The 26,626-nt window shown below is 37.2% G+C and overlaps 1 protein-coding gene across 1 annotated transcript in view; it reads right to left on the bottom strand.

The window, feature by feature from the left end:
- lrrc1 (leucine rich repeat containing 1) overlaps positions 1-25,700 on the bottom strand; it is a 37,053-nt gene extending 11,353 nt beyond the window's left edge. The window contains exons 1-13 of the mRNA XM_030156637.1: positions 25,086-25,700; positions 14,422-14,539; positions 13,648-13,726; positions 11,875-11,964; positions 9,025-9,081; positions 8,833-8,896; positions 7,889-7,963; positions 7,516-7,660; positions 6,768-6,886; positions 6,380-6,463; positions 4,340-4,455; positions 3,034-3,206; positions 574-713 (exon numbers count right to left, since the gene is read on the bottom strand). Coding sequence (XP_030012497.1) covers positions 574-713; positions 3,034-3,206; positions 4,340-4,455; positions 6,380-6,463; positions 6,768-6,886; positions 7,516-7,660; positions 7,889-7,963; positions 8,833-8,896; positions 9,025-9,081; positions 11,875-11,964; positions 13,648-13,726; positions 14,422-14,539; positions 25,086-25,244 — 1,419 coding nt within the window. The 5' untranslated portion in view covers positions 25,245-25,700. The remainder of the gene's footprint in view (positions 1-573; positions 714-3,033; positions 3,207-4,339; positions 4,456-6,379; positions 6,464-6,767; positions 6,887-7,515; positions 7,661-7,888; positions 7,964-8,832; positions 8,897-9,024; positions 9,082-11,874; positions 11,965-13,647; positions 13,727-14,421; positions 14,540-25,085) is intronic.
- Between the last annotated feature and the right edge of the window lie 926 nt (positions 25,701-26,626).

The raw sequence follows: 26,626 nt of genomic DNA, 5'->3' as shown, positions 1-26,626 counted from the left end.
AGGCTACATGGTCTTATCTTGATCACCATAGGGTTAGGGTTAGGCATACTTCAGTTATACTTAAATTATTCTTCAGTTATTATTTTTCAACAAAAAGGTGTCATCTATTCTATTTTAAAGTGGGAGATATTTCCTGTCAGTGAGTCATAATGGTTTAAGCGCTGCATTTTAAGAGGATGATGATAGCGATCAGAAGCACCTATAGTGTATGACATGCACTCCTTATTATCCTGTGTACACACTAATAACACAACATGTAACTCAGGTGGACAACAATGAATGTGTTACAGAGTGTTAAGTTATAATAGGCTTAAGATATACATTATCTGACAGTAACAGACGTACAACCCCTGCACTACACACACATATACACATATGTAAGTACTTCACGGGTAAACCCTGGGACTATCCCATCAGTAAATAAAAAACAAACAAAAAATCTGATTTTCAACAAGTCAAATGGTTCTTTGAGGAGATGTGTTGACAAAAAAAATTAAGAAACATATGTCCGACTTGTTACTATGTATAGACTGCATCCACATCACAGTATGGCTTTAAGCTCCATGATCTTACCTTGTCATCATCTTCCTCATCATCATCATCCAGGAAGTGAATGGCACTTGTCCTGTTCATGGCTTTATTATCCCACGTGTCGTCTGCCATGTCGTTCACCAGGCTCTCCAGCGCTCCAAAGCGGGCAAGATTATCAGAACCTGAGGATGTCGCACAAAAACGAAGCAATGCAAAATTTTATTCATTATTATTTATTTCTTACATTTTTACTTGTGAAAAGCTTTTTTTTTTTTGCTCAGATTGAATTACTGGACACAAGCTAAAATTAATATTTCAATCAATGTGGTTGTTATGACGGCTTTTCCGCAATCTGCCAACTCAAGAAATGAGAGCTGTCACATAACCCAGTCCTCATAAGAGAGCCTGAAACTGCCAGATCACAGTTTCAAATCCCAGCTTAGTCACAGGCTTACAGCAACAGAATCTTCCCTACCCCCAACCCAGGCTTCAGCCTCACTCAGCTGACCTTCACTACTGATACATGCATCTCTTCCACAAGGCAGAACGCACTTCAGAAGATGAATTAATACATACATAATAATCTACATGGGGGGAATAAAAGCACATTTACAAACACAAAACACCCTGAAATGAAATACAGAAAAGGCTTTTGCAGTGAATTATAAATATTAGTCTCAAGCCTGAGGATGACAAATTTTTTAAAAAAAAATGTACGATAAAATGTTGTACCGGGTAGAGACAGAGTCAGCCCTCAGTCTCATCTCTATATCCAGTGGCCGAGCTTTTAATGGCAGCAGGCCAGCCACTGCTAAGCCTCTTTAGCTGTCCAATCCACTGCATTTCTGAAAAACATAACCAAGGAGGGCCTCAAGGGACAGGAGAGGCCCTGATTTGTTAAAGGCGCTGTGATCCCTTACAGGACCTCGGAATCGACAAGACACTGTAGGGGAGGATCAGAGGGCGCAGAACACACTGTGCTTCCCCAAGCAGATCATGTGATAATGTCATCAAAACCACAGGGCACTAAATACTTATAGACGATGCAAGAACTGATGAGGAATATTACTCAAATGTCACAGGGTTGGCACTAAGTCGCTTCACTGGAGAGGAAACTGGACACTTGAAGAGCTCGGCTTACACGTACGTCCAGACAAATAGTAAACAAGACGCACCCATCACAACCACATAATGATTAAAGAGTCGAAACACAGGTCCTGTTCCTGATACGTACAGCTAATGAGGGGTTTATTTTGGTCAACTACTCTGACAGCTACTGTTTGACTTATTTTGTACAATTATAAACCAACCAGTGTTTCCAAAAAACTCAAGTTGACATCCCCAAATGTCCTGTTTTATCTGTAGCCCATGAGGTGTGTTTTCAACTAGCTGTTTTTATTTGCATTTTTAATTAATGCCCAAAAAAACCCCAAACAAACAAACAAACCCAAAAAACCACAGTGTAAGCCTTTGAGCTAAGTGGAAAAGCTGAATTATTGATAAGAGGAAAATGCAAATAAGTGAAATGGAAAGAGACTTCACAAAAAAATAAGATGTGGCACAACAACAAGACTGTAATGTTCTCTCAAGTAACAGCAGAAACACTATAATTCAATATTAGATGGGAAGCTGCAATGAAACACCACCATGCCGCAGGAACAAATAATGGACAAATACTGACAAACCACACATCATTAAGTGATTGTGATGAGTGGTTTGGTTCAGGACAACAAACTAAAGAAGCTTCAGGTTTTTCATGAAAATACCTCTTTGGTCTCTTTTTTTGGGGTTTTAGCACTTATTTTATTTGTATATTCTTGTTTATATATATGCAATTTTAGAATTTGTTGCACCTTTTAAATTTAAGTACAATGACAATAATGATTCTTTCTTTTTCCATTCAATAAACCGCTCAGCTCAAATGGGTACATCTTGTATAAAACACTGCATTTAACTTGCACTAATACAACCTGTAATGATCCAAACGTTTATAATAGATGGAAACACATACGCAGTACATTTGCATCTTCTTTCTGCAATTTTCTACAAATCTAGTTGACAATATGCATTATATTTGGATGGAAACCTGTGGATGGAGGAGTAAATAAAGCAGGAAAATATTAAAATTGAAGTAAATTAAATTTGATAATTAATCTGTTTGCTAAAAATCGCAGATTCATTTTATAGATAACTTATTAAACGTAGCAGCTCTACCAATGATAAATTGATTCAGGATCTTAAAATGTGGCTTTAAGTAGCACGACTTTATATTTAATAGTCATTCTGCGATTTTATTATTCTGTCATTTTTATAATCCCATCATTTTACACTTGCACTTCATATTTAAACGACTGTGTGATTTTCATTTTATTATATTTCTGGATTTTTTTATGTGATGGGGATAAGGACTGCTCTGAAAGAAAATTTCATTGTATAGAAATATGCAACTACAATTAAAGCTTCCTTCCTTCCCCTTGGCCCTCAGATCGTTAAACATATTACCTTTATTTTCAGACTCATATGGCTGTTGGGGCAGCAGGACGCAGGTGAGCACTTTCTCGCCCGTGACAGGGTCCTCGTCGGTCTGAAAGGTGAGCAGAGGCTGCGACTGGTTTTCCGACAACCACAAGGCCTTCAGTCGTAGCGCGGTCAGCGACAGCGGTAAGTGTGTGAGCCTGAGCAGAGACAGGAAATAAATCACTGTAACAGCAGACTGCAGAGGCATCGCTGGCATAAATCACACTGGATATAAAGAAGCCACAAGCAGAGTAAGCAGGCTCGCATTTTACAACGTACACAACTCTGGGTTAACATTTACAATCTGTATGTTAGGATGAGAGAGTCTGCAGTTGTTTTGACAAGAGGAAGGAGGGGCAACTTTTTCCAGACAGTGAAGAGAAATGTTATTGTGTGACTCAGGTTGTAGACATCTGTGGGTTTCTCTGAAGACAAAGCTTAGACCACAACAGATACAGGCACACCACCACAACACCAAAACATCCTGAAAACGACAGCTTTGTTGAAAAAAAAAATCCATATTACTGCAGATAATAATTCACATTTAGGCTCACATTTGGAGAGGTCTTATCTATATTTATTTACAAGTTAAATTTAAGTCTTTTTAAGACCTATTTAATACCATAAGAACAGAATTTAATGCCCATTTCACGACCATGCTGGCAAAAATTCTTAACTCCTAGAATTTAGGAAAATGTATTTATTTACTCCACCGCCTTGATTCCCACCATTCTGAGTCATTTCTCACTTAGGGGCTGCAAAGTTAGCAATAACTGGTTCCTATTTTCAATATAAATTGTCAGGTGAGTAGATCAGGGGTCACCAATCCTGGTCCTCAAGGGCTGGTATCCTGCATGTTTTAGATGTTTCCCTCTTCCAGCACACCTGATGGTCGTTATCAGGTTTCTGCAGAGCTTGATGATAGCCTTATCATTTGAATCAAGTGTGATGGAAGAGGGATACATCTAAAACATGCAGGATACTGGCCCTCGAGGACCAGGATTGATGACCCCTGGAGTAGACTAACGTTACTTTCTTTCCCAGACACATTTAAACACAATACAGCCAACAGGCATATGGCAACATAACTTAAGACCTACCATACCAAATTTAATACCTTTTAATGACTTTTTTATTATATTAAATGCAGATTTGTAAATTCAACACTTTTAAGACTTTTTAAGAAGCCATGGGAACCTTGTGTTTAGGTTAACGTCACAAAAACACATTGTTTTTAGTATAAACTGGTTGAAAAAAAAAAAAAAGAGGATATGAATGTTGTTCAATGTACCGATTCCCAGAGACGTCGAGCACATGCAGTTCTGTGGCTTGTGACAGCTCTGATGGTATCCTCGTCAGTCTGTTCTCTCGTACACAGAAGACGTTCAGACCACTGCAACCGCCAATCTTAGGAACACAGATCACAACATAAACGTGCAGAAAAATCAGTCAGTCAGTCAATCAGTCAGTCTGATTTTTTTTGGTTCTTAAAAGCAAAATAAACATGGTTGTGCATGAATCTCACTTTTTACTTTACTTTCATTAGCTGCACAAAAACAGAGACTAGATTTGCTGTCGGCATTTGGGCACTTTGTCCCAGAATTGATGACCTGGGTGGCAGATCAGTTAAATGTCAATGAGATGTGGTAGAGCAACCTAAAATTAGGAGCAATTAGGCCAGTGACCACACAGAGCAGAGCCTTGATGGGGCCACTGACATCCAGTTGTGTTCTCTTAATACAAACCTGAGAAACTACTATTACAGAGATAAATAAATAATGTCAAAGGAGCATGATGAGATAATATTAGACGTTAGTCAAAAAGTAAACAAAGGCTGAAAAAATACAGGAGGGAGCAAATAAGACGCTTTCAGATACATTAATATGTCTACCTCTGAGACACCCAGATAAAACCAAGCCAGAGAAAAGTGTCACGAACAACTAATAAACAATCAATAGAATCCATAAAACTGGGCCAATGGTCAAGTAGCTTAACAAGGCACAGATCAATACACGTCCAGCATTATACAGGGATAGTTAGGGATGTCATGCAACGCTCGTTTGAGAAAGCAGTGACACCACCGACTCATCATCCGGGCCAAGTGTGTTGTACTGTTATTTTTCCCCCAAACACTGCAGTCTTTGCATCATTACAACACAGGGGCATTGTACATGGTCTGAAGACGCCTTTCAGATTAAGCTTTAACCCAGGCCCAGCTTTACTTAAACAGACAAGAGGTTAGAAAAGGATGTCACACACAAACACAATGAAGACACTCAGACAGCGATGAACAGAGTCGTTGACAATAGGCGTGAAATGAGAGCGAGTATTGTTGATGTTTGAGATTAAATCTTAATTTCTAAAGTCAAATGGTTACGCCTTTATGTAATAATACATGTGACCTTAAACTAGATGCAAAACTTAGAACTAAACTTAGACTGAAGATGTATCACTGTGACATTATAGAATGATTTCTGTCTCAGTAGGAATGTTATATTTCTAATAATTAAGACTAGATCCAGAACCAGTTTTAGCTCCAAGTCAGGACCTGTAGTCTGGCCCAAACTGCGCCACCTATTGCCAAATACAGTAAGAGCAGGACCAGTTTAGACCAGCACATGTATAACATGTCAGTGTTTGCCTCTACAGGAATAGAAAGACTGCTTCTCATTTTCTTTTAACTGGCTCCACTTGCAGGCATTCGCTGCTACAGCTTTTTGTTTTCAGTTATTTAAGGATTTTTCTTTTTTTCCTTCAATGAAAGCACCAGGTTTTAAAATGCAGACATTACAGACTTGGAGCATATTTTCTATTGAGCACTAGTTCATACTGGTCTGGATGTCATGAATCATTTGGCCCCTGTCTGCCTGGCGTTGGTGAAAGATGAGTGAGGTCCTGTGGGTGAGCAACGTGGGCTGAATGTTTTCCATCTAGGATGCATAATATTTTGACTACAGAAAGGTCTCTTTTAATGCATTCAGGGTTGTTTTTATTTCATTGATGGACACGTTGCTTTGCTTTCGAGGGAAATGAACTTGAAATGAAGTATCTACAGCTGGACTACTTATCGCTATTCAGGTGGCTTTTTTTTTTTTTACACAAAATAACCAAAGCATATTGTTAAAGCTGGTTGGTTAATGTTTACAAAAACATAGAAAAATTGTATATTTAAAGAATCAAGGACATGTGGTGTTTTATAGCCACAAACTGAACAACCTCATTATTAGCTTTCACTCTTACATTTCAGTTTTTACTGAATATAACGCCTTCATTAACACTCCCAGTTGGCTTGAAGCACATATAAACAGTGATGAAATGATGAAAACTGTACCTCCTTAGGTAATGACATTAGCTGGTTTCTGTCACAGTTGAAGTTGGAAAGTCGCTTTAATTTCCCAATACTTCTAGGCAAACTCTGAAATAGCAAATAAATCAAAAACAACTGTTAAAAAGTACCAAAATGTTGTTCCCTCCATTATACTATTAATCAAATATAGGTGCATATTTGCATTTTCAAACAAGGAAGCAGGTCAAGAATGCCATTTTTATCATGAGTGTGAAACTAATCCAACAATAGAAATCTATGATCAATACCGACTTAAAAAGCGGTTTAATAATCTGCACATTAAGTCAAATTCTGCAAAATTAAAAATAAGGGTCTAAGAAACGTCCTCCAAGAACTGCTTCAAATATTTAAGGACACTGAGCTGCGAACCCACCTGTAGCTGGTTCTCTGTGAACACAAGTTCAGTAAGACTTTCACAATTTCCAATGCTTTCTGGAAGGTAAGTTAGTCTATTCTGATCAGCTTTCAATATTGAAAGCTTCCGTAGTTTTCCTGCAGAGAAACAGAAAGAAACACAATAATCGTAAGTACCTTTATTCTAATAATGATATCTAGATAATGAACACAGGGTTTCCCTTAGGCTTGTGGGGGGCTTTTTTTGTTGTTATTTGAGTAGAAACTGTGCAAAATTCTGAACCTACATTTCATACATACATACATACACATAAAATGCATGAACTGTCTTTTCACTTTTAAATACAGTGTGGATTCTGGATTGCTATAGCTAACATATAACAACTTAATTATTACTAAGCAATTCAATCACATAATATATAACATATTCAGCAATGTACTGGCAATAACCCAACTCTTATTATCTTTATTTAATGCTATTTGTTGGTTTTATGCTTGCATGTGTGTTGCAAATATCCGATGAATAGATAAAATAGATGAAAACATATTATATTGAGGCTAAGATGATGACTGTTTTTCCCTGATAGAGAATTTTCCTGCTGCTATGCCTCTTACAATAGTAGGGAAAACCAAGAGGTATTTGCTGTTTAAGAATATGCAAACTGCTGCTTTTCATCCTCATTGTTAAACGTAGAATTTGTGGCAGATGCGTACACCCACTCTTTTAGAAGGTACGAGTAAACAGCCTGGAGAGATGGCATTCTTACCAATGCTTTCTGGTAGAGCATCGATTAGGTTCTGAGACACCAGCAGGTCGGTGAGAGACGTCAGGTTTCCTAATTCTTCTGGAAGTCGCTCCAGTTTGTTTTCAGATACATCCAGACACAACATGCTTTTCATACTGCCCATTTCCTGAGGTTCAAACCATGGATTTAATGTTAGTATAATGCAACTTATAACATTATGGCAGAAAAAAAACTGTATAAGATAGCCGTTCAGACTAGTATAATGCATTAAAGAGTTTTCTGTAGCCAGGCTGTCCGTCAAATCACTGAAATGCTTTTATACTAATTGTATGCATAGGTTTTGTACTGAACGACAATGAACAGAATGTGAAAGACAATCAATAATCTTACTTACTGCAGGTATTTCAACCAACTGGTTTCCATCAAGCCACAAGTCTTTGAGGCTGACAAGACAGCCTATTGTCTCCGGCTAAGTGGGAGGAAGAAATGTAGGAATTTAAAGAGTGAGACACAGGAAAATAGAAGGGAAACAGAGGACACAAAACAGAACATTATAAGTAAGAGACTTAGCTCTGACAAATACAGTGTATTGTTATATTCAGATTTAAAGTCTGGGCAGAGTTATAGCACTAAAGTTCAGCTGAAATGAATAAATCTTACCCATTCATACTTTATTCCTCAAAATGTATGACCTGACCGTCTCAAAAAGGGTATCTATCATAGGTGCTTTTGATGTGTCTGAGCATGCCAGCATAACACAACATATACCAAGGTATGATGAGGTCAAACTCAGGTTTTTCACAATTTAACCTTAAGTGCATTTTTGCAGTATTTGCTTTTTACCCTTTTGCATTTCATGTATTCAGCCCCTGTCCTTGAATGATTACTTGATTTCCTCTGTACACATTTACATTTTGTGTTTTTTGACCCTACATTTGGTGTCACGACCTTACATTTTATATTCACCTAAAAGGGGTTTACAACATGTGTACTGTACAACAACATCATCTATTATTTCACGCTTGGTTTGAATGAGGAAAAACACTCCTTTCAACAGGAAAAATAGTAGTAAAACACAAAAAAAAAAAACACTTTGACTGCTGCCCGACTTTGGCTGATGTGTCAGTAAATCATTCACCCTCTGTTCACATAAGCTTACAATTTAAAACCAAATCTCAAAGCAGATGGTCACCCTCCCGTCTGCGTGATAAGAGGTGAAAGCTGTTCTCGAGGGATGCTAATCTACTTGGACACGACAAGACCAAGGAAACAGGGAAAAGTTTCATTCTGCTCATTTTGTGAGCGGCATGTGGCGTTCCTCTGAGTAAACACACTCACCAAGCTGTAGAGTTCATTATTGCCTAGGTCAAGTTCTTCAAGTCGATGAAGCAGAGATAGTGACCTGTGGAGGACAAATATAAGTAAGATTTAATGAAAAATAATAGAAAGCATCTCTGAAAGAAAAAAATAGAACCTTCTACAAGACAAAATTCACTGCGACGCTTTGAGGGAAGCTGGCTGAATGCTTACTCTGGTAGGAATGTCAGCAGATTTTCTCTGAGTTCTAGCGATACCAAATTGGAGAGGCTGCGGAGACAAAATAGCAAACATAATTACACATTTCAGAAGATGTGAACACATGACAGGTTCAAGTAATACATGGTATACACAACCTCCTGCTCACATTTCCACAAGACAGATAAATATTATTCAAGATGCTCTGAGTTCTCCCAAAACAAAGGGTTTTAATGGAAACAAATTATACTGGAAAGTAGGGATGTTTGTAATGCACGTCCTTGTAATCAGATGTCTGGGAACAGGAAGTATTTTGGAGGTGTGTCGGTCTTATCAAGGCTGTAAAATCACATCAGCATAAACAACTACAGCCGCTACTTAAATGAAGAGCCAAATGGCCATCGCAGACCAAAGTGCAGTGTTATCTTCTTGCAAACCTATTTATGTAAGCCTCAGTACTGCAACACGGACCCAATAAATGGAAAATTTTATGACAACAACCTACTTAAACCTACTGAAAACAGTGTCAAGTTAAGTGAACCGCTACATATTTCTGCTTGATGCAGCATTAAAGATGCAAAGTGGAGTCACCTGTCAGCATTTTCACACCAGCAAATATTACAATCTGTAGCTGTTTCCATTTTGATGTGAATATATACATGTTGCTGCGTGCAAAATGTATGCAAGGAATTACCTTAATCTGGAAGAACACGTTTTTGTTTTTCTTTATTCAGCCAGTAGAGAACAAGGTTATAACAGTTTTGGATTTTTCATTATAGTTTAGCTTTATTAAGTTTTGACGTTTTTTTTTCTCTAATTCAGTTAGTTTTACTTAGTTTTTAGAGCAGGTTTGCTAGTTTTTATTAGTTTTTGTTTTTTTTTATGAATGCTTAGTTTTAGTTTAGTTTTTTTCAAATCTTTTATCTTCATCACCGTCGTATTCAAATAAATGCCATACAGGAGAAGCCAACTCTAAACGACAAATGACGAGAAGTGACGGACCATGAAGTGCCATATGGTGCCGCCAGCTAAAACTGCTTGAGCGAAATAAATCGATTTCATATCAATCCGACATTGACAAAGACAAAAACGAGGGGAATTTTATCCATTATTTTTATATGCTTTAGTTAGTTTTGTAAACACATAATACAGTTTCAGTTAGCTATTGTTTTTTGTTTTTGTTTTTTTTATTATAGTTTTTATATATTTCAGTAAAAGAAAATGTTTTTTCAGTTTTAGTGTTTGTTATTTCTTTAGTTTTTGTTAAAAATAACAACTTTAGTAGAGAATCACTTCATGGCCCTCAGCTGTGCCAACTTCAATGACTGTTTTTCATTCATAGTATCAAATAACGGAGACGGAGATTAAAAACACACGCAGAATCTTTCCAACTGCAGCGCATCCGATCTCAAATCTGGCTTTGGTCACCAGCTAAATGATAAAAACCACCACCTAACTGCAAGTGTCTCTGTCGAAAGCATTTTTTGTATCAGCCAAAATTCCCATCTCTGGAGATAAACCACTGATGTCATTTAACCCTTGAACATTAATCTTATCCACTTCTGAAAAGCCAATGGTGTTATGGTTTTCATTAGCTTCCTCTGTGACAGGCAGCGGGCCTTACCTCCCTGCATTATGCAAGACAGATATGGAACATATGTTGGGGCACATGCCGTACCATGAGGGAGAGGGAGTGAGGTGATCTGTTGACCTTAAGATGAGCTTGTTGACAGAAAAATTCGAAGACATAATAGCGGTAATATTAAGATAATGAATTAATGCCGCTTATTTGAGTCTTGCATGTACCAAATGCTCCTCATGTGAAGTATAGCATCACATTTACTTCAATTCAATCTTATTCCAGTCTGACATATAAACACAAAAGGATCATCTACAATTAATGCATCATCTGTGAGAGGTTAAGCAATAATCCTTAGTTTATGGCAGCGTAGCAAGCCAAGACAAATCTCTGTTTAGATAGCTCCAACTATTTCAGCACTTCTCTAATGGTTAAAATATGCTATCCATATATATTAAAAGGCTAGTAACCTTTTAAAAAATACTACTAGATAACATTTGTAGCAGTTTCTTTGCCCTCACGGAGGATTTCTTTTCTTACTGGCATCATTTTTGGCTTCCAACACAAGAGAAAAAGTGCTAGATAAACAAACAACCGAAAGTTGCAGACAGGAGCTCCTGAGAAAGCCGGTCAAATATCAGGATGTTATCGACATTTCTAGAAGGAATTTCATGTCTGGAGTAATTTTATCCTCATATCTACCCTTTAAATCCCCTCATAACAGCTTAAATTCTGCTTCCCTCAAACTCCCAACTTCGACTAAAAACCTTCCCTTGCAGCAATTTGTCCTAAAAGCGCATATTTCTGTTATTAAATGCAATTACACGCGAAGTCAACAAGAGGACCTCATAGGAATAATGCTGGCAGAAATGCCCATTTGCTGCTGTGGATTATATACTGTCTCGCAACTTCTTTTGCTTTTTATGAACTAAAACAATGCAGCCAAGGAAAGGACACTGACTGATGCACCTCTGTGAAAAGTAATATGGCTGGTATGCTTCTAGTTCAAGGGAAAAATAACTAGTATTTGTCAGTGGTGAGATGAAGACTTCAGAGGAAAATATTAAGCTCAGACTGGGAAATGAGAAGGTAAAAGTGAAGGTTCTGACCCGTAACTCCCATCTCAGCTCATAGCAATCAACAAAAGCAATACAGTTTGAGTTTTACCTGCTAACAGATGTTTATTTTTCACAGATTATAAACACATATTAATTTTAACAGTTAATATGTAATTCATTAGATTAATTGACTGTATTGCAGATTCTGAAACGGAGCATTCTACTTACTTTCCAATGTTATCTGGAAGAACTTGCAATGAAATATCATTGATGGAAAGGCATGTGAGATTCCTTAGCTCTGGAAAGCTTTCAGGTAATCTGGTGAAATATGAGAAAAAGAGGTCACAATGTGAGATGCCAAGAAGAGCACAGGGAGCAGTTGAATGCTTTTAAAAACAAAAAAATATTTCCATTAACACACATATTTTTCATTAACACTGCTAATGAACACTGGATTAATGTTTCACAGCCAGTGAGAGTGGAGGGGTTGTGATTAGAGGCACATTTTTCTGTTTCCAATGAGAGTCAATAAAGTTATATGAAGCAAGAATTTACCACCGCTGTTGTCATAAACTTGATAAGTTGATCCAGACTGTGTAGGTTCATTGTTGCTCTTTGTCCTTTAGCCCTTCTATCCAAAACAATCCCCACAAATGTTTAACTTGTAAGTGAACATTAATGGAACATGGCGGCCCAATTAATCCCACTTGACGCTATTTTATTTGTTCCACAACAACAGTAATATAGTGACTGTGCATTCTCCTGCTTCTGCCCCACTTCTCTGCCCAAAAGAATAAGGGCAAGATAATGATCTTATTCAATTACAATGACCTGAAAAGCCTTTGACTCTAATTGGTATTAGAGTGTATTGCTGTTTTTTAGTCCCAAATACACTTATTAAACAACTTGTTAATGCAAGTATAAGTTCCTCCCTTCACTTCCTATTTAAATTATAAGACCACCACCTGGTTTTCAGCTGTAACAATCGAAGTACTAATAATAACCTGATACGTCACAGGATTTCCACAGCACATGTTAGATGTTGCTTATTATTGTAAAACTGTAATGATGTGACTGTATTGCTGCTGTCTTGGCCAGGTCTCCCTTGAAAAAGAGATCCCCCATCTCAAGGGGACCAACCTGGTTAAATAAAAGTTAAATAACATTTTAAAAAATTATCCATCTATATTCAAAGACCTGAAAAGGGTGAGGTTAAAATTGCCTGTTGCGAATATTTCAATCAACTTGTTTGTTTATCGGGTAAAATACAAATATTACTGATTATTTTGTGATGTGTATTTGTATTTATTTCCTTTTTCTCCATATTAAAAGGTATATGTAAAACTAAAAAAATGCATAAAAATGCAAAAAGAAAGAAAAGCACACATTAGATCTTAATTTACAGCCTTTTATGGTTATATAATGGTGCAAGCTTACTTTGCAAGAGCAATAAACAATCCATATTATATTACAAATCAACTCTAAATAGCCCCATATACAGTTAAAAACGTTAACCTACTAACCCACAGTTGTATCTTACTGTTCATAATCAAGCTACCAAAACAGAACTGGTGAAAATGAATGAAATGAGGTTACTACTGTGGAGACAGAGTAGAACACAAGCTTATGTGTTTTGTGTTTGTTTAAAAGTACTGAGCAACCATGTCTTTGTACTATTATTCATTGTTGTCATCTAAACAATATACGGCAGGGTGCCGCGGTTCTGCTCCTGCTGAGGTGCAAATTAGTTGTATTCCCAGCCACATTGTTTTTATGGCACCCAGCTGTGCCTTTAAGTCTTTTTTTTGGTCCAAATAAAACTGTTTATTTAGGTGTTGTGCAAAAATTATTTCGATTTAAAAAAAAGTGTACTTATTGCTGGTTTCAGTAATGTTGAGAAAAACATGGTCATCAAATATTTAAGGAAAGATTAATGTCGTAGCACAGAATATGATGCTTTGAACAAAAGCAATGTGCAACAAAAGTGAATATACAACTTACCTTGTTAATGGATTTCCACTGAAGTCTGCCACTTGAAGAGCTTTGCAGTATGAAATACTCTCTGGAATTTCCATAATATCTGGATAAGAGAAAAGACACAAGTTATGACATCGGTTCCTGGATCTGTTTAGCTGTAAAATGTGTTCGCCTTGCATCAGAAATCACCAAAATGAGTTTTCAGGTTCTTTTCACAAATAGGAACCGAATGCAAAATAAAGGTTTTTATAAAGCGGCAGTAACATTAGTCACTCACCACTGTCAGAATTACATTTCCAAAAAAAGAATTTAACAGACAGTGTTGAAAAGTACTGCAGACTTGACACAAACAAGCCTTGTGTCTGTGCTTTCTTTTAACTTATTTACCATCCTTAATTTGGATTCACACTTAAGTCCCAACTCTCAACAGCATGATCTTTAGAGGAAGAAACTCAGTAGTGTGTCTAAAGGAAATGTTTGGGTCGACATCTTCAACACTAGCAAAGCTGACTGGTATAAAAAGAGCTTTTACGTGGTTTCAATCTTGTTTTTCAAGCGGTCATATTTTGTCATAGCTTCACTAATGCTGGGCAAATCTAACAGATTGATTTACTTGCTGAAGTGTACTGCAGATACTGTCTGCTCACTCAACAGCTGAAGAAAAAAGATTTGCACATTCATTTTATTGTAAGTGCTGCAAAAATATTTTAAAAATCCAACATCAGCACGGAGCATTTTGTTCCAATAACAGATGGAAACAAACATTATGAGCGTTGCATCAGTGTTTTGTCATCTTACCATTTCGAGAGACATCCAGTTCTACGAGTTGCATGAAGTTGGCTATTTCTGGTGGAAGTCTCTGGATCTCATTGTCACTCAGGCCGAGTTTCCTTAGTTTTATCAGCTGAAAAAATGGCTGAAATGAGAAACAAAACATTTATTAATTACTATAAACTGCAAAAAAGAAAGTTGTTGACACTCCTTTACTGGACACTTGATTCAAACAAAAACAGTAAAACGCACTAACACAGAAACTTAACATTTTATTATGCTTGGAGGCGCACATGATAAAGTGATTAAACTATAATTAGATTTTTGTTTTTAACAGGATGCAGCACACACATTGCTAGAATGATTAGAAATAATTGTGGCCCCGCACTTCAGCTCTTCACAATTACAAGGGTGTTTTCAGTTGTTGTGGCCGATCAGAACTACCCTCAGGTGGAAGATGGGTGAGGCCATGACGGGATTACATGTGATCATCACACAGAAAAGTACAAAGACGAACGTGGATACTGTCCCGCCTTGCCAGGAGAGACAGAACTAACAGGAGACTGAGTAAAACATTGCCCAAAATCAGTTTGGACGCAGAGGTCTTATCAGCAAAATAAGTAAAAACAATAATAGGAAGGACTGTGAGGTTAATATTTTCATATTTGGCTTTTATTTCAGGATTTTGTATTAGACTGTATACTTCTGGGTGTGTTTTGAGAGAGGAAGTCATACTTTCCTGATCCCAGTGAATTAAATTTGATTATTCTGTGGTTTCTTTACAACTATATGATGGGAAATGAATATATTTGGCTTTGGATAGCCATTAGTTGCAACCCTGATATATTATATGAACCTCTGTTATGAGATAATAGAGATACCAAATAATAATAATACATAATAGCGTACCAAAGAGAAAACTTCTGCAATTCTTCTTCTAAAAATATTTTACTGTGATAACATGCAAACCATTGAAGCGTAAATACGCTGCATTTTATTTCTGCTCTAGGATCAGCTACACAGATAATAGTGTTTCACTGACTTACATTTCGCTCAGCTTTTAGGGTTTCCTGATGAAAGTCTTATTAAGTCACTAAAACTCACATGTACGTACATTGAAGAGATCTGCAGTATTCTACAGTACGATGTGCACAAGTTTTTACACTTTTCCTTTAAAACTATAATAAGTATTAACACTGGGTGTATTTATAGACAAAATAACAATGCATTAGCATGTGTAAGCTCTCCTACAGACCCCTGCTGATGAATTTGTTAATGCGTTTATCAGCCTTCATATAAACACTGGCTCCGGTCACAGGTAGCAACTTCAAAGCACGAAGATTAGTCTCTGCTGGAAATTTATGAGAAGGAAAGATCCGGCTGGCAAACTTTTACATTTAAAAGGCACAGACAATTATCACAAGCACATACTTGATGCTCCTAACAAGAGCAGACAGAATCTTGTGCAATTTTAATGGTAAAGCAGGCAACCAGTATGAGGACTAAGACTTAGCCAGCCTCATAAATAACCTCCTATAGCCTTTGTATTTTACCGACTACAGCCAAAGCAGGCCACATTGAATCAAGTATTCAACTCCTAAAGATGCTAAAACTATACACTTTTCTTTTAAAGGAGTGATTTTTTTGCTTTTTTTAAATTGAAATTGTGCATTTTAAAACATTTCCCTGTGGTCTACATAAACTGTAAATGCTATGCTTGGGTCTGAATTCTTCATTAATTAAACTCCACAGGTCCATCTTCAACTCTATTTCTGAGTAATGACACCAGAAAGGTCATTTTCAGCACTGGCCCTTTAAATGTACATGAGCCACTTCACACCCCACCTCCTCCAGGTTGTTGGCTGTGCTGCTCTGTCCCGTTCAGCCACTTGTGTTCCTTAATACAACCAACAACTGAACATTTTAGTTAATCACCTCAAAGTTTGGACATGTTTTAGGCATGGACTACAGCCGCTGCTGCTGACAAACAAATATGGCATATTCAGAGAAATGTTCATCTGAAGTCTTGACCTTATGTCATGATGTAACTAGTTATAGACTTAACAAATTAAGCAGGTATTAAAACGGGTTGGAGAAATCCACTTGATTTTTGCCAAAAGGAATATAAAGATAGCTTTGCAGCACCTGGAGGGTTCAAATTCAAACTTTTTGAACTATTAAGGTCCAAATACACAAATAAATGTACCAAAGATTAATAAAAGTGGGTTTAGCAAAATATGACCCCTTTAATATTCTCTGATTGACTTGAGTTATTGCAACACATACTTTCAGCTCAGTATCATGAACACATATGGAAAAACATGGCCAAAAACACACACTTGTTTTCATGCTAAACGCTTGTTGCATATGTGCATTAGAAACGCCCAATTGCAACACCATGGCAATTCCAAGCACAAGTCAATTATGTGGCAGGGTTGGTTTCTGTATACTGTGTATACTATTATGTAGGCTGTGCCTCCTACTTTTGTGCATCCTCAGTGCATTGTGTCAAGACAAATATGCCACCAGTGTAATTCACTGTAAACAACATGAATTTCCCTCGGATTCCTTTACTGTCTTCTTGGAGCTGTATACTCACATAAGCGTAAACTGTTTTTTTTCCTGCAGGCTGGAGGATTTTAAGAGGCCTCTGATGAGCTGAAAACTTTACCAGTCTAATATAATCAAAGTTTGTGTTAAAGTGTCTGGTGCACACACATACCACCCTCCATGCCCTCATTATTTCTAAATTAGCTCTAATATAACAGTACCGTAAAACCAGCCTTAAGGATTCCTGATCTGTGAAGTTGCTATTAATATTCCACACTATACTCTCCTTGTCTATTAATGTCCTGTTTTTTCAATGTCCTATTTAACTGAGGTAGAGTGTTATTAAAGGAGTAATCATAGGCAGGATATCTTTCAATATTAATAACGCTGAAACAACAACAGTGCATCAGATCCCTGCTAATGTCAGCCAGATGTAAACTGCATCTGCTGAAAATAAGACCTTGTTATCAGGCTGGTTATTTTCTCTTGACCAATATCCAGAGACGTCATATTTTAATAATGTGTGCATGATAAATAAGGCCCAAGAGTCCAAAAGTCAAACTCCACCCTACAACAAAATGCACATGCAACTCCAAAGTCTTAAGACAGTTCAAACAAGCTTAATCCGGCATCTCGCCAAGCAAACAAACCTGTCCTTAACGTCCTTAATTTCACTTTCCTGTGTTCAAAATATGTCCTGGGTGCAGTCTCTGTCCGCTAAATTCACTTTCTACATCATAACTTAAAGATTTGCTGGTTGATTCTTGTCACCAAGGATGTCTTTGCTTGTCTGGACTTGTTCCTTTTCAGAAATGCAAGCACAATTGTAACATGTTAGTAAAAATCAGCATTAGGGATGTTTATACAACTATATTCTCTATTCCTTTCTACTTGTTTTACCTAAAATCAGATACTCCTTTATGTTATGACACAGCAGCCACAACAGGAAGCAAACAGGTACAGCCCTGTCTATCAGGAACAAAAGTAGTTTCATTCACATGCTTTCTTCTGCCTGTTATCCCATTAAGCGCTTGTGATAATAGCTCGGACAATTACAGAAGCAACAACAGCAACACATAATTGATTATAATGTATTTATCTAGTCCCCAGTTTGCAAAAAGCTTTGTGAGTCTTGCATTAGCACAGTGACGACAAACCTGTTCTTCCTGTTGGTGTCACTCGCCTCCACGCCCCAAGAAGTTACCCATGAGTGACACAAAAACCAAAACAACCAGAGTTCGGAACACATTAACTAGTTTCTTAACTCCTGAGTCAATGTTTGAATGCTTAGTTTCAGTCTCGCTGTCGTCTGCAGGGGGAAGGTGCATGCAGCATGGATTACTGAGCTGCAGATTGTGTCCCCAGACTGTATTCATACATTATTCAGTCTACAGAAAATATAAGTTCTTTCCTAGCAGTTATTATAGCGCAATAAAAAAAAACCTAAAAAAAATCTCCACTTTAAGGAATTATTTTATAAAACTTGTTTGATACCAAGTTCCCTACACTGTTTTTTTCTATGTAATGATTTTAAAAAAACCTTTTAAAAACAGATTAACAAAAGGTCAGTGTTGAGGGATCTGCAGTCCAAACCCTCAGCTATAAAGGGAGTTAAAGTGTCAAATTCTTCGTGTGGTCTAATTCAAGCTTCACTGTTAGTGTATGAGTAGGTTAGATGGTCATATGCACAGGCTGCACTTAAAACTGATACCCTGACCAAAACTGAGCAGCTCAGCGTCAGCTCTACCACCTTTATGACTACTCTTTTTCACCATAGTTTCACCTCAGTGCATCAGGCCAGCCACCGGCTTCCTGCTCAGAGACTCATAGCATTAACTCTTGTTACCACTTCACACACGTTATAAAGTGTGTAGCTTCCTGTTTGGGGCCGGATATTGCCTCTCGTCTTCATCCTTTCCACCAACGTGTGTGAGTTATAGCAGATCCCTTAACACCTGCTGATTATTTTATTCATTGTTTGGTCAGTAAATACAATAAAAATGCTTCCTCTGAGTCAAGTAGATGAATGTAAATGGTTTGCTGTATCCAAAATTTAAATAGATTCATAGTGTGATTAAAATAGACACAGCATCTCTGTATTAATTTCAGTAGAGCTGTGAACTATGGAAAATACTTGCACTGCAAACATATATATTACATGCATATTTTACCAGCTCACAATTTCAAAGTAGCTTCATAAACTAGTAACAAATACAATTTACAACCCAGCCACTTAACCTATAAAAGACCCAGTGTGACCTTTGCGGCAGTTCCAAAATGAATTTTTCTCTCTATTTAATCTTTCTTAACTGATTTATCACCATTTATTATAATATTATCCTCTGTACTTTGCGTTTCTACAATAAAAATCAGGTATTTTCCCATGTTTAACTTATTGGTCATGTAGATGTTCATAAAAGCTCATATTGTAGTTAATTGCCATAATATCAGAAACAGAGAAAAATTAAGAAAATGTGACTTTTTCAACAAAGTGCATCAACTGAACATAAACCAAGTGTGTCCTTCCACTGTCATTGATCCATCTACATGGGTTTTACTAGTAAATCACTGTTGTAGAAGATGATGGTATTTCCACGGTAACTACGGAGCATCTGACATCCAAATGGGTCATATCTGATGACCATAAAAATATGACAAACTGCATTTTACACCAATTATTTACCTGTATTGATAGGATTTATGGATCAGAAGTTATTAAACATTTTATATTGATAAACGATTTTGGTCGCCAGTGGTTGTTTGGATTTATGTTATGGGTTAAAGGAGTGATATTTTGCTTTTTTAAATGGAATTATGCATTTTCAAACATTTCCCTGTGGTCTGCATAAACTGTAAATGTTATGCTCGGGTCTGAATTCTTCATTAATTAAACTCCACAGGTCCATCTTACACCCTATTTTTGAGTAATGACACAAGAAAGGTCATTTAGAGTGCTGGCCATTTAAATGCACATGGCATCCCCCCCCCCCTCCCCCCAGGTTGTTGACCGTGTGCTCTGTCCTGTTCAGCCACATGTGTTCATTAATACAACCAACAACTGGACATTTTAAGTAGTAGGCTCAATGTTTGGACATATTTTCAGTATGGACTACAACCGCTGCTGCTGACAGACACTTATGGCGTATTCAGAGAAGTGTTCGTTGGAAGTCTTGACCTTACATGTGCAGAAATCCACTCAATTTTTGCCAGAATGAATATAAAGATAGCTTTGCAGCATCTGGAGGGTTCAAATTCAAACTTTATGAACTGTTAGGGTCCAAATACACAAATAAATGTACCAAAGATGAATAAAAGTGGGTTCAGCAAAGTATGATCCCTATAAGGAAAACTTAGAATAAATAGAGACATGAGTTACTGTTTGATTCAGTCCACCGCCTCAGTACAGATACGAAAAATAAAACAATCAAACGACAAAAAAACGCCGAGAGAAATCAGGCTTACAAACTCTAGATTCTAAATGTTTCCATAACGTGGTCAGCAGACATTTCAGTGTAAAACTATTGAAACTATCTGCTCTCATTGGACTTGCCTCATCTTGTTACTGTAAAAGCACACCTTGCCTGTTAAAATGGCTTGTGCATGTTTTTATCTGCCTGCTGGTTGAAATGATTAACCTGAAATATGTTACTCTGTTCAGGTCGCGTTACATCGCCGATGCAGTAATAACATTAGCGGTCAGTCTCTATTCTGTTAGCCACCTCGGAGGCAAATGTGAGGAGGCTGCACAGCGAGCACTGAACTGCACCGATACTAAGGCTGATCCAGTTAGATGTTTCTTGGGCTCACTCAGCAAGCATTGATGACATTAGTGACATGCCAAAGGGCACAATAAACAGTTTCTCTTGTCAGCATGCAAATAATACACCATTCTACTGCCCTGACATGCTTAGAATATCTCTGAACTGAGTGTGCAGCTCAAAACAATAGAGTACACCTGCTCATCTATTCTTGCATGGAAGGGTATTTTGTCTATACCTGGTTTGGCAGGTGTGCAAGGTCCACTGTTTGTGCTGGTTTGCAGTTTTTATGGGTCTGCATTTTACAATTCAGGTCAATGATTCATTGTGGCTTCATTAGAAAACACTAGCACATACAATGTCATTAGTGAGCCAAGAACAAAACGCATAATGCTGCCTTTGTTTTCAGAATACCTGTTCCTGTGCTTTGCTAAATCAGTATCAATTCAGGAAACAGACAAAGGTAGAGCTGATAAAAAAAATAAATAAAAAGTTGCATGTCAATCTAATGTGGCTTCTGCTTTTTCCTCAGGTATCTCATACACCGGAAAAATGCTCCTGAAGCGCCATGAACGACTGTGTTGTCCAGTGTCAGCGTTATTTGATGTTCTTTCTCGACACTTTTTCTTTCTCTTTCCCCGTTCTTACTCACCCAAACCAGTCCAGGCAGATGGACTCATACCTGAAACCAGTTCTATCTCATGTGTAAAGCAGGTTTTGTCAGACTTCTTCACTGTATAATATTTTAAGATCTAGGTCTAGATCTTTACCTGTGAGCTTTGAGATAACTGTGTGCTCCATAAATGAAGTAGAACTGAGGCTATTTTCTTAAAAGTCCTACTGTGAAAGAAAAGAAATGGGCACAAAATAGTCCCTCATCTCTACTTTGTTCTAATCAGCTTTCATTTGACCCAGTGTGACTTCAGTTATACGAGGACGCAACAGTTGCTAAAGTGGTCTTAGCCTCGGTCACCTCACAAAGAACAGCTGTAAACCAAATACATTAACAAATATACCCTTCTGCCAATGAAAACTGCAGTGAGAATGCCTGATGCAGTTTAACTCTTTATCCTGCAAGTGACTATTTTTTGTAATTTCCGAATACATTACAAGGCAGTGACAGCAACAGTTACAGTGAGGACAATGAGGCAACAGTCTAAGGTCAAATGTGATCTACAGGGTCTGCAAGGTCCACCTCTGTTTGAACAGCGAGTGTCACTACTTTGTTAGGTACCGTGAAGTAATGGTACAAATGTAAGAAATGATGTTCAAAAGGATAATGTGTAAGTTGACAGGTGTCTGTATTAGCATTTATGTTGTTCTAATGCTCTAAAAGTGATGTTCTAATGTTCTAAAATATATGTTTTTTGCCACTTATAAGTAAGGAACCAAATATGGTAACTTCATTGACCTTGATTTGCTATAAAACAATAAAAATGTTGAAAAATCTCACAAAAATAATAAAGTCTTGTTATGTCCTCCAATAGCACACTAAGGTTGAAAATTCAAATTTCAGAGTATTTCTATGAGTGCCCTGTAAAGGGTTAAAAGGTTAAAAAAATAAATTTAAAAAAAAGGTCCATAGCGGAACTGAGAATGCTTACGACAGAACCGGTTTGGCTGAAAAAGTCAAAGGGAATATACTACGAAACCACAGCATCGTGTTTTCATTGATGCTATCAGGTCTGGACTATTATCAGAAAAACGCAGAGGTCAGGCCCTGGGGTCTTCGGTTTCAAAACGGAACATCTTGAACCATTAAGGCCACATGAGACACACAACATAAACCCAACTAGTATCCCACTTAATCTGGAGAAGTAGGGTCACCATGCAGACTTGTGTCCTCCCACGTCACCAGCCCACATACGGTGGCTGACAATAATGGAGTGGCAGTGATGAAACACTTCAATCATAATATCATTCAGTGTGTGGGTGCATCAGTGAACAGCTAGTCATCTAGGTTGTGGAGGTCAGTTATGAGTGACTAGCTGGGAGGCAACATTACTGATGCACATGCTGAAAGGAGCTTATCTTTCATCACTGGTTTGTGTGCATTTGTCTGCTACACGCCACATCACTTCCTCAGTAAACCAGTCATACTATTTGACACGTCCAACCATTTAGCTAGTGCTCAAAGTTCTAATTTGTAGTTTTTCTGTATGTGTACGTCACCTTAAAACTACAATTACAAATTTGTTTTTCTTCATTTTTATTTTTAGGTGTACTGTTGACATCACAAACAATGCAGACATGAACTCAGTGACTCTTGAAATGCAGTGACGGAAAGAGGTTCTTTGATGCATTTGATACACTGCATTAAGAAATACTGTCATTCACAAAACTTACATGCTCCCTTGTGTTCCGCAGATATCAAAAATGGATGTTTCAGTAAGATGATAAAACACATCCAGGGTATGACATGTTGAAACTGTCCAGAATTTTTTCTTGTTACCAATAAACAAAACAATCATTTGCACCTTCATTTTTCATGACAATATCCTTCTGAGACCCAGGAAAGTACAAGTTTTGGCTTTTTTACTTGAAATAATTGCCTTTTTTGAAACAGCACAATGCAACAGGTTTTTTCAGATGCATTTTTACATTTTTTATGGACTGTCCTTTGCCTTTTTTTTTTTTTTGTAATAAAGCTTTTTTGGGTAATAAAGCTGTCAAACTTGGTTCTGCAATATATCGCGATATTTCATTTCACAATACTGTATCGATATTAAAAAAGTACTGTATCGATATTTTTTAGGTATTTATTCAAATGCAGATATGGCAGAAGTTCCTTTTTGTTTTTTTTTGGTTTTCTTTATTGTTTATATCTTGTTTATTATTATTTAACACTGTTTTATTAAATAATGGTTATTTGAAGCGTCCTAAAAGCACTTTTTACTGTCTGAGAGGCAGATATTAGTTCCTGTGTTTGGGATCGCACAAAAACAATGTTAGGATGTTAGTTATGAACTAATAGAATATGAACATTTGAACAGGATCTTAAACTGTAATTTCTGTAAAATATAATTTAAGTTTAAACACAGGAATATTTTGTGATATAGCATTAGATCCTGTTGTGATCAAATAAAATGTGTACATATTTTTGTACATATTTCTGGTGTAATTCAATTCTTCCAGGAAATAATCATTTTTAAAAAAGAAGCAAACAAAAAATTGCCTTTCTAACAGTATCATGATATATCGCAATTAGGGATGTAACAATTACTGGTATAACGATAAACTGCGGTAAAATTCCTGATGGTTAGTATTACCGTTTAAATTGTAAATTTTGTGATAACCGTGTTTGATTATCGCACTTTGAAAACTAATGGTACTGCTCATTTTCTGGAGAAGCAGCAGCACTCCAGGTGCTATCTATCTATCTATCTATCTATCTATCTATCTATCTATCTATCTATCTATCTATCTATCTATCTATCTATCTCTGAAAAAGAAACTCAAACAACTCAAACTTGATCTGGAAAATGGTCAAACAGTGTCCATAAGGTGACATCTTTAATGCACATTTGTATATTTGATTGTTTACATGTTAATATTTGAATGTTTCTGCAACAGAAAGTACATTGCAGGTATTATTTAATTCTATTTATCTATTTGTCAAAATACAACTTGGTTAAATTATTTCAGTGTGTGTATTAGTACTTTTTGAACATTTTGAGCACAATTTCAACATCGCAAAATAATGATAACCATGATAATTTTGGTCATAATAACCGTGATATGAAATTTTCATATCGTTACATACCTAATCGCAATATATCGTATTGTGATCCTAGTATTGTGATTTGTATCGTATCCCCAGATTCTTGCCAATACACAGCCCTAGTCAAACTCTTGTCCCCTACAGAGAACAAAAATGCGTTGCTGGGTCTCAGGAGGATATAATGAGATTGGGTAAAATTTTAGGGGTGTATGACAAGTTTTACTGATAATAGCTAAATATTGCAGTGATTAATGGGTATAAACCTACTTTCATGTTGGAGGCATCAGTGTTGAGGGACAAAAGGTCAAGGTGAGTCCAACCTGAGCTCACCTGCACAAAAGTGAGACTTCAGGAACAGTCACACATGATGACTGATCAGAGTGGAGGTGAATTTGTGAACTATTGTGTGAGGTATTTAAAAAAAAAAAAAGGGGGGGGGGGGAAGGAAGGGAAATTTCCACCTATGCAGGGTTTCTGTGTTGCTGATCTTGCGTAATGACTGTCCCCAGGTCCCACCAGACTCTCACGGGATGCCTGCTCCGTGTCAGATCCACTCCACTCACTAAACAGGGACTCATTTCATGTGACAAAAAAAAAAAACAAAAAACCCTAAAGCTCCACTTGTGTGAACCTGACGTTGGAAGTGGCTGCTTTCTTCTTACCTTAGGCAAGTCTCGGAGTTGGTTGGCATCCAGCAGCAGCTCCTCCAAACTCCGTCCGTATCGGTAAATCTCATCGGGCACATAGAGCAGGGAGCAGTGGCGTTTATCGATCATCTCCACATGACGGTTGCACCGCCACAGGGGGATACAGTGAAACATCACGGGGGAGGCGGCGAGAAATCTCGTACTCGTGCAATAAACAAACAACGGAGAGGAGGGGGATGCAACAGATTGCTCCGGCGGGACGGTCCCGGGTTAAATTCACCGTCAAACACAACTCACACACCGAAGTAAAAAAACACCGAAACCCGACCGTTACCGAGCTAGCGTCCGTCAGCTCGCGACGAACATGGATTTAGTCTCCGTCGCGGTGTCACTTTGGTTAGTTTAGGCACCTGTTTTTGTTTTTTTTTTTCTCTCCACTCGGTTCCTCGTGTGGCGTCGCCCACCCTGGCTGTTAAACCCCTCTTTTTATCGTAAAAAACACCGGCTACATCTCATCGTACAGGAGGTGTAGCATTATCCGTTTTTTTTTTCGTCTCCTCCCGGAGTTAATTTCCTCTCCCGTCCAGTTTCTGACCCGGAACATTCACTCCCTCATTCCAATCCTACGTCATCGTTCCCGGCTGCTCCTCCCTCCGGTCCCTCCCGCGGATAGTCCCGTCCCGTCCCGCACAGGGGCGCCATGACGGGGAACAGGGGCACCGGCGCCCCCCCCCCCACCCCCCACCGGAACCAGGGCACCTCCACAATGGTTCTCAGTAAGTACTCAGATATTAGAAAGAAGGCGATGTAAAATGGAGATTTAAGGACAAAAAGGTGCCACCAAGGATTAAACTGAAAATGTATGGGTCTGTAGGAAGGTTAGTCAATAATAAATAAATAAATAAAAACAAATAAATAAATACTATGTGTAAATACAGACCAGGAATTCTTTGATGGCAGTTGTCTAAAAAAAAAATGCAAGAAAAGTAAATAATGACTGAAGATGAAAGAAAATATTTGATTAAAAATGTATGTGTCTGTAGGATGTTACTAAATAAATTATATATATATATATATATATATATATATATATATATATATATATATATATATATATATATACTAATAATAATAATAATAATAATTAGAATTCTTTGTTGGCAGTTGTCTCTCTAGTGTAAGATTTTTTTAATGTATGAAAAGTAAATAATGACTCAATAAGATGAAGGAAAATATTAGATTAGAAAGTATTGTTCCTACGGGGAGTAATAATAAATAGATAATCAGAATCTGTTGAATAAAAGTAGTCAGAATCCACTTTATTTTTATTAGTAGTAACATAATAATAATAATAATAATAATAATAATAATAATAATAATAACAATGATAATAATGATAATAATATTTATTCACCAAGTACATAAATGCATGCAAGGAATTGCTAACAGTTGATGTCTCTAGGAAATATAGGAAAAGTGAAATACAAAAAACCACTACTAATAATAACAGTAAGAATCTACTAATAACAATCTATGCTTAAAAAAAGGACTTTTAA

The sequence above is a fragment of the Sphaeramia orbicularis genome, chromosome 15 (genome assembly GCF_902148855.1).
Source record: "Sphaeramia orbicularis chromosome 15, fSphaOr1.1, whole genome shotgun sequence".
Taxonomy (NCBI): domain Eukaryota; kingdom Metazoa; phylum Chordata; class Actinopteri; order Kurtiformes; family Apogonidae; genus Sphaeramia; species Sphaeramia orbicularis.
This window is presented reverse-complemented; position numbering and strand designations above follow the sequence as displayed.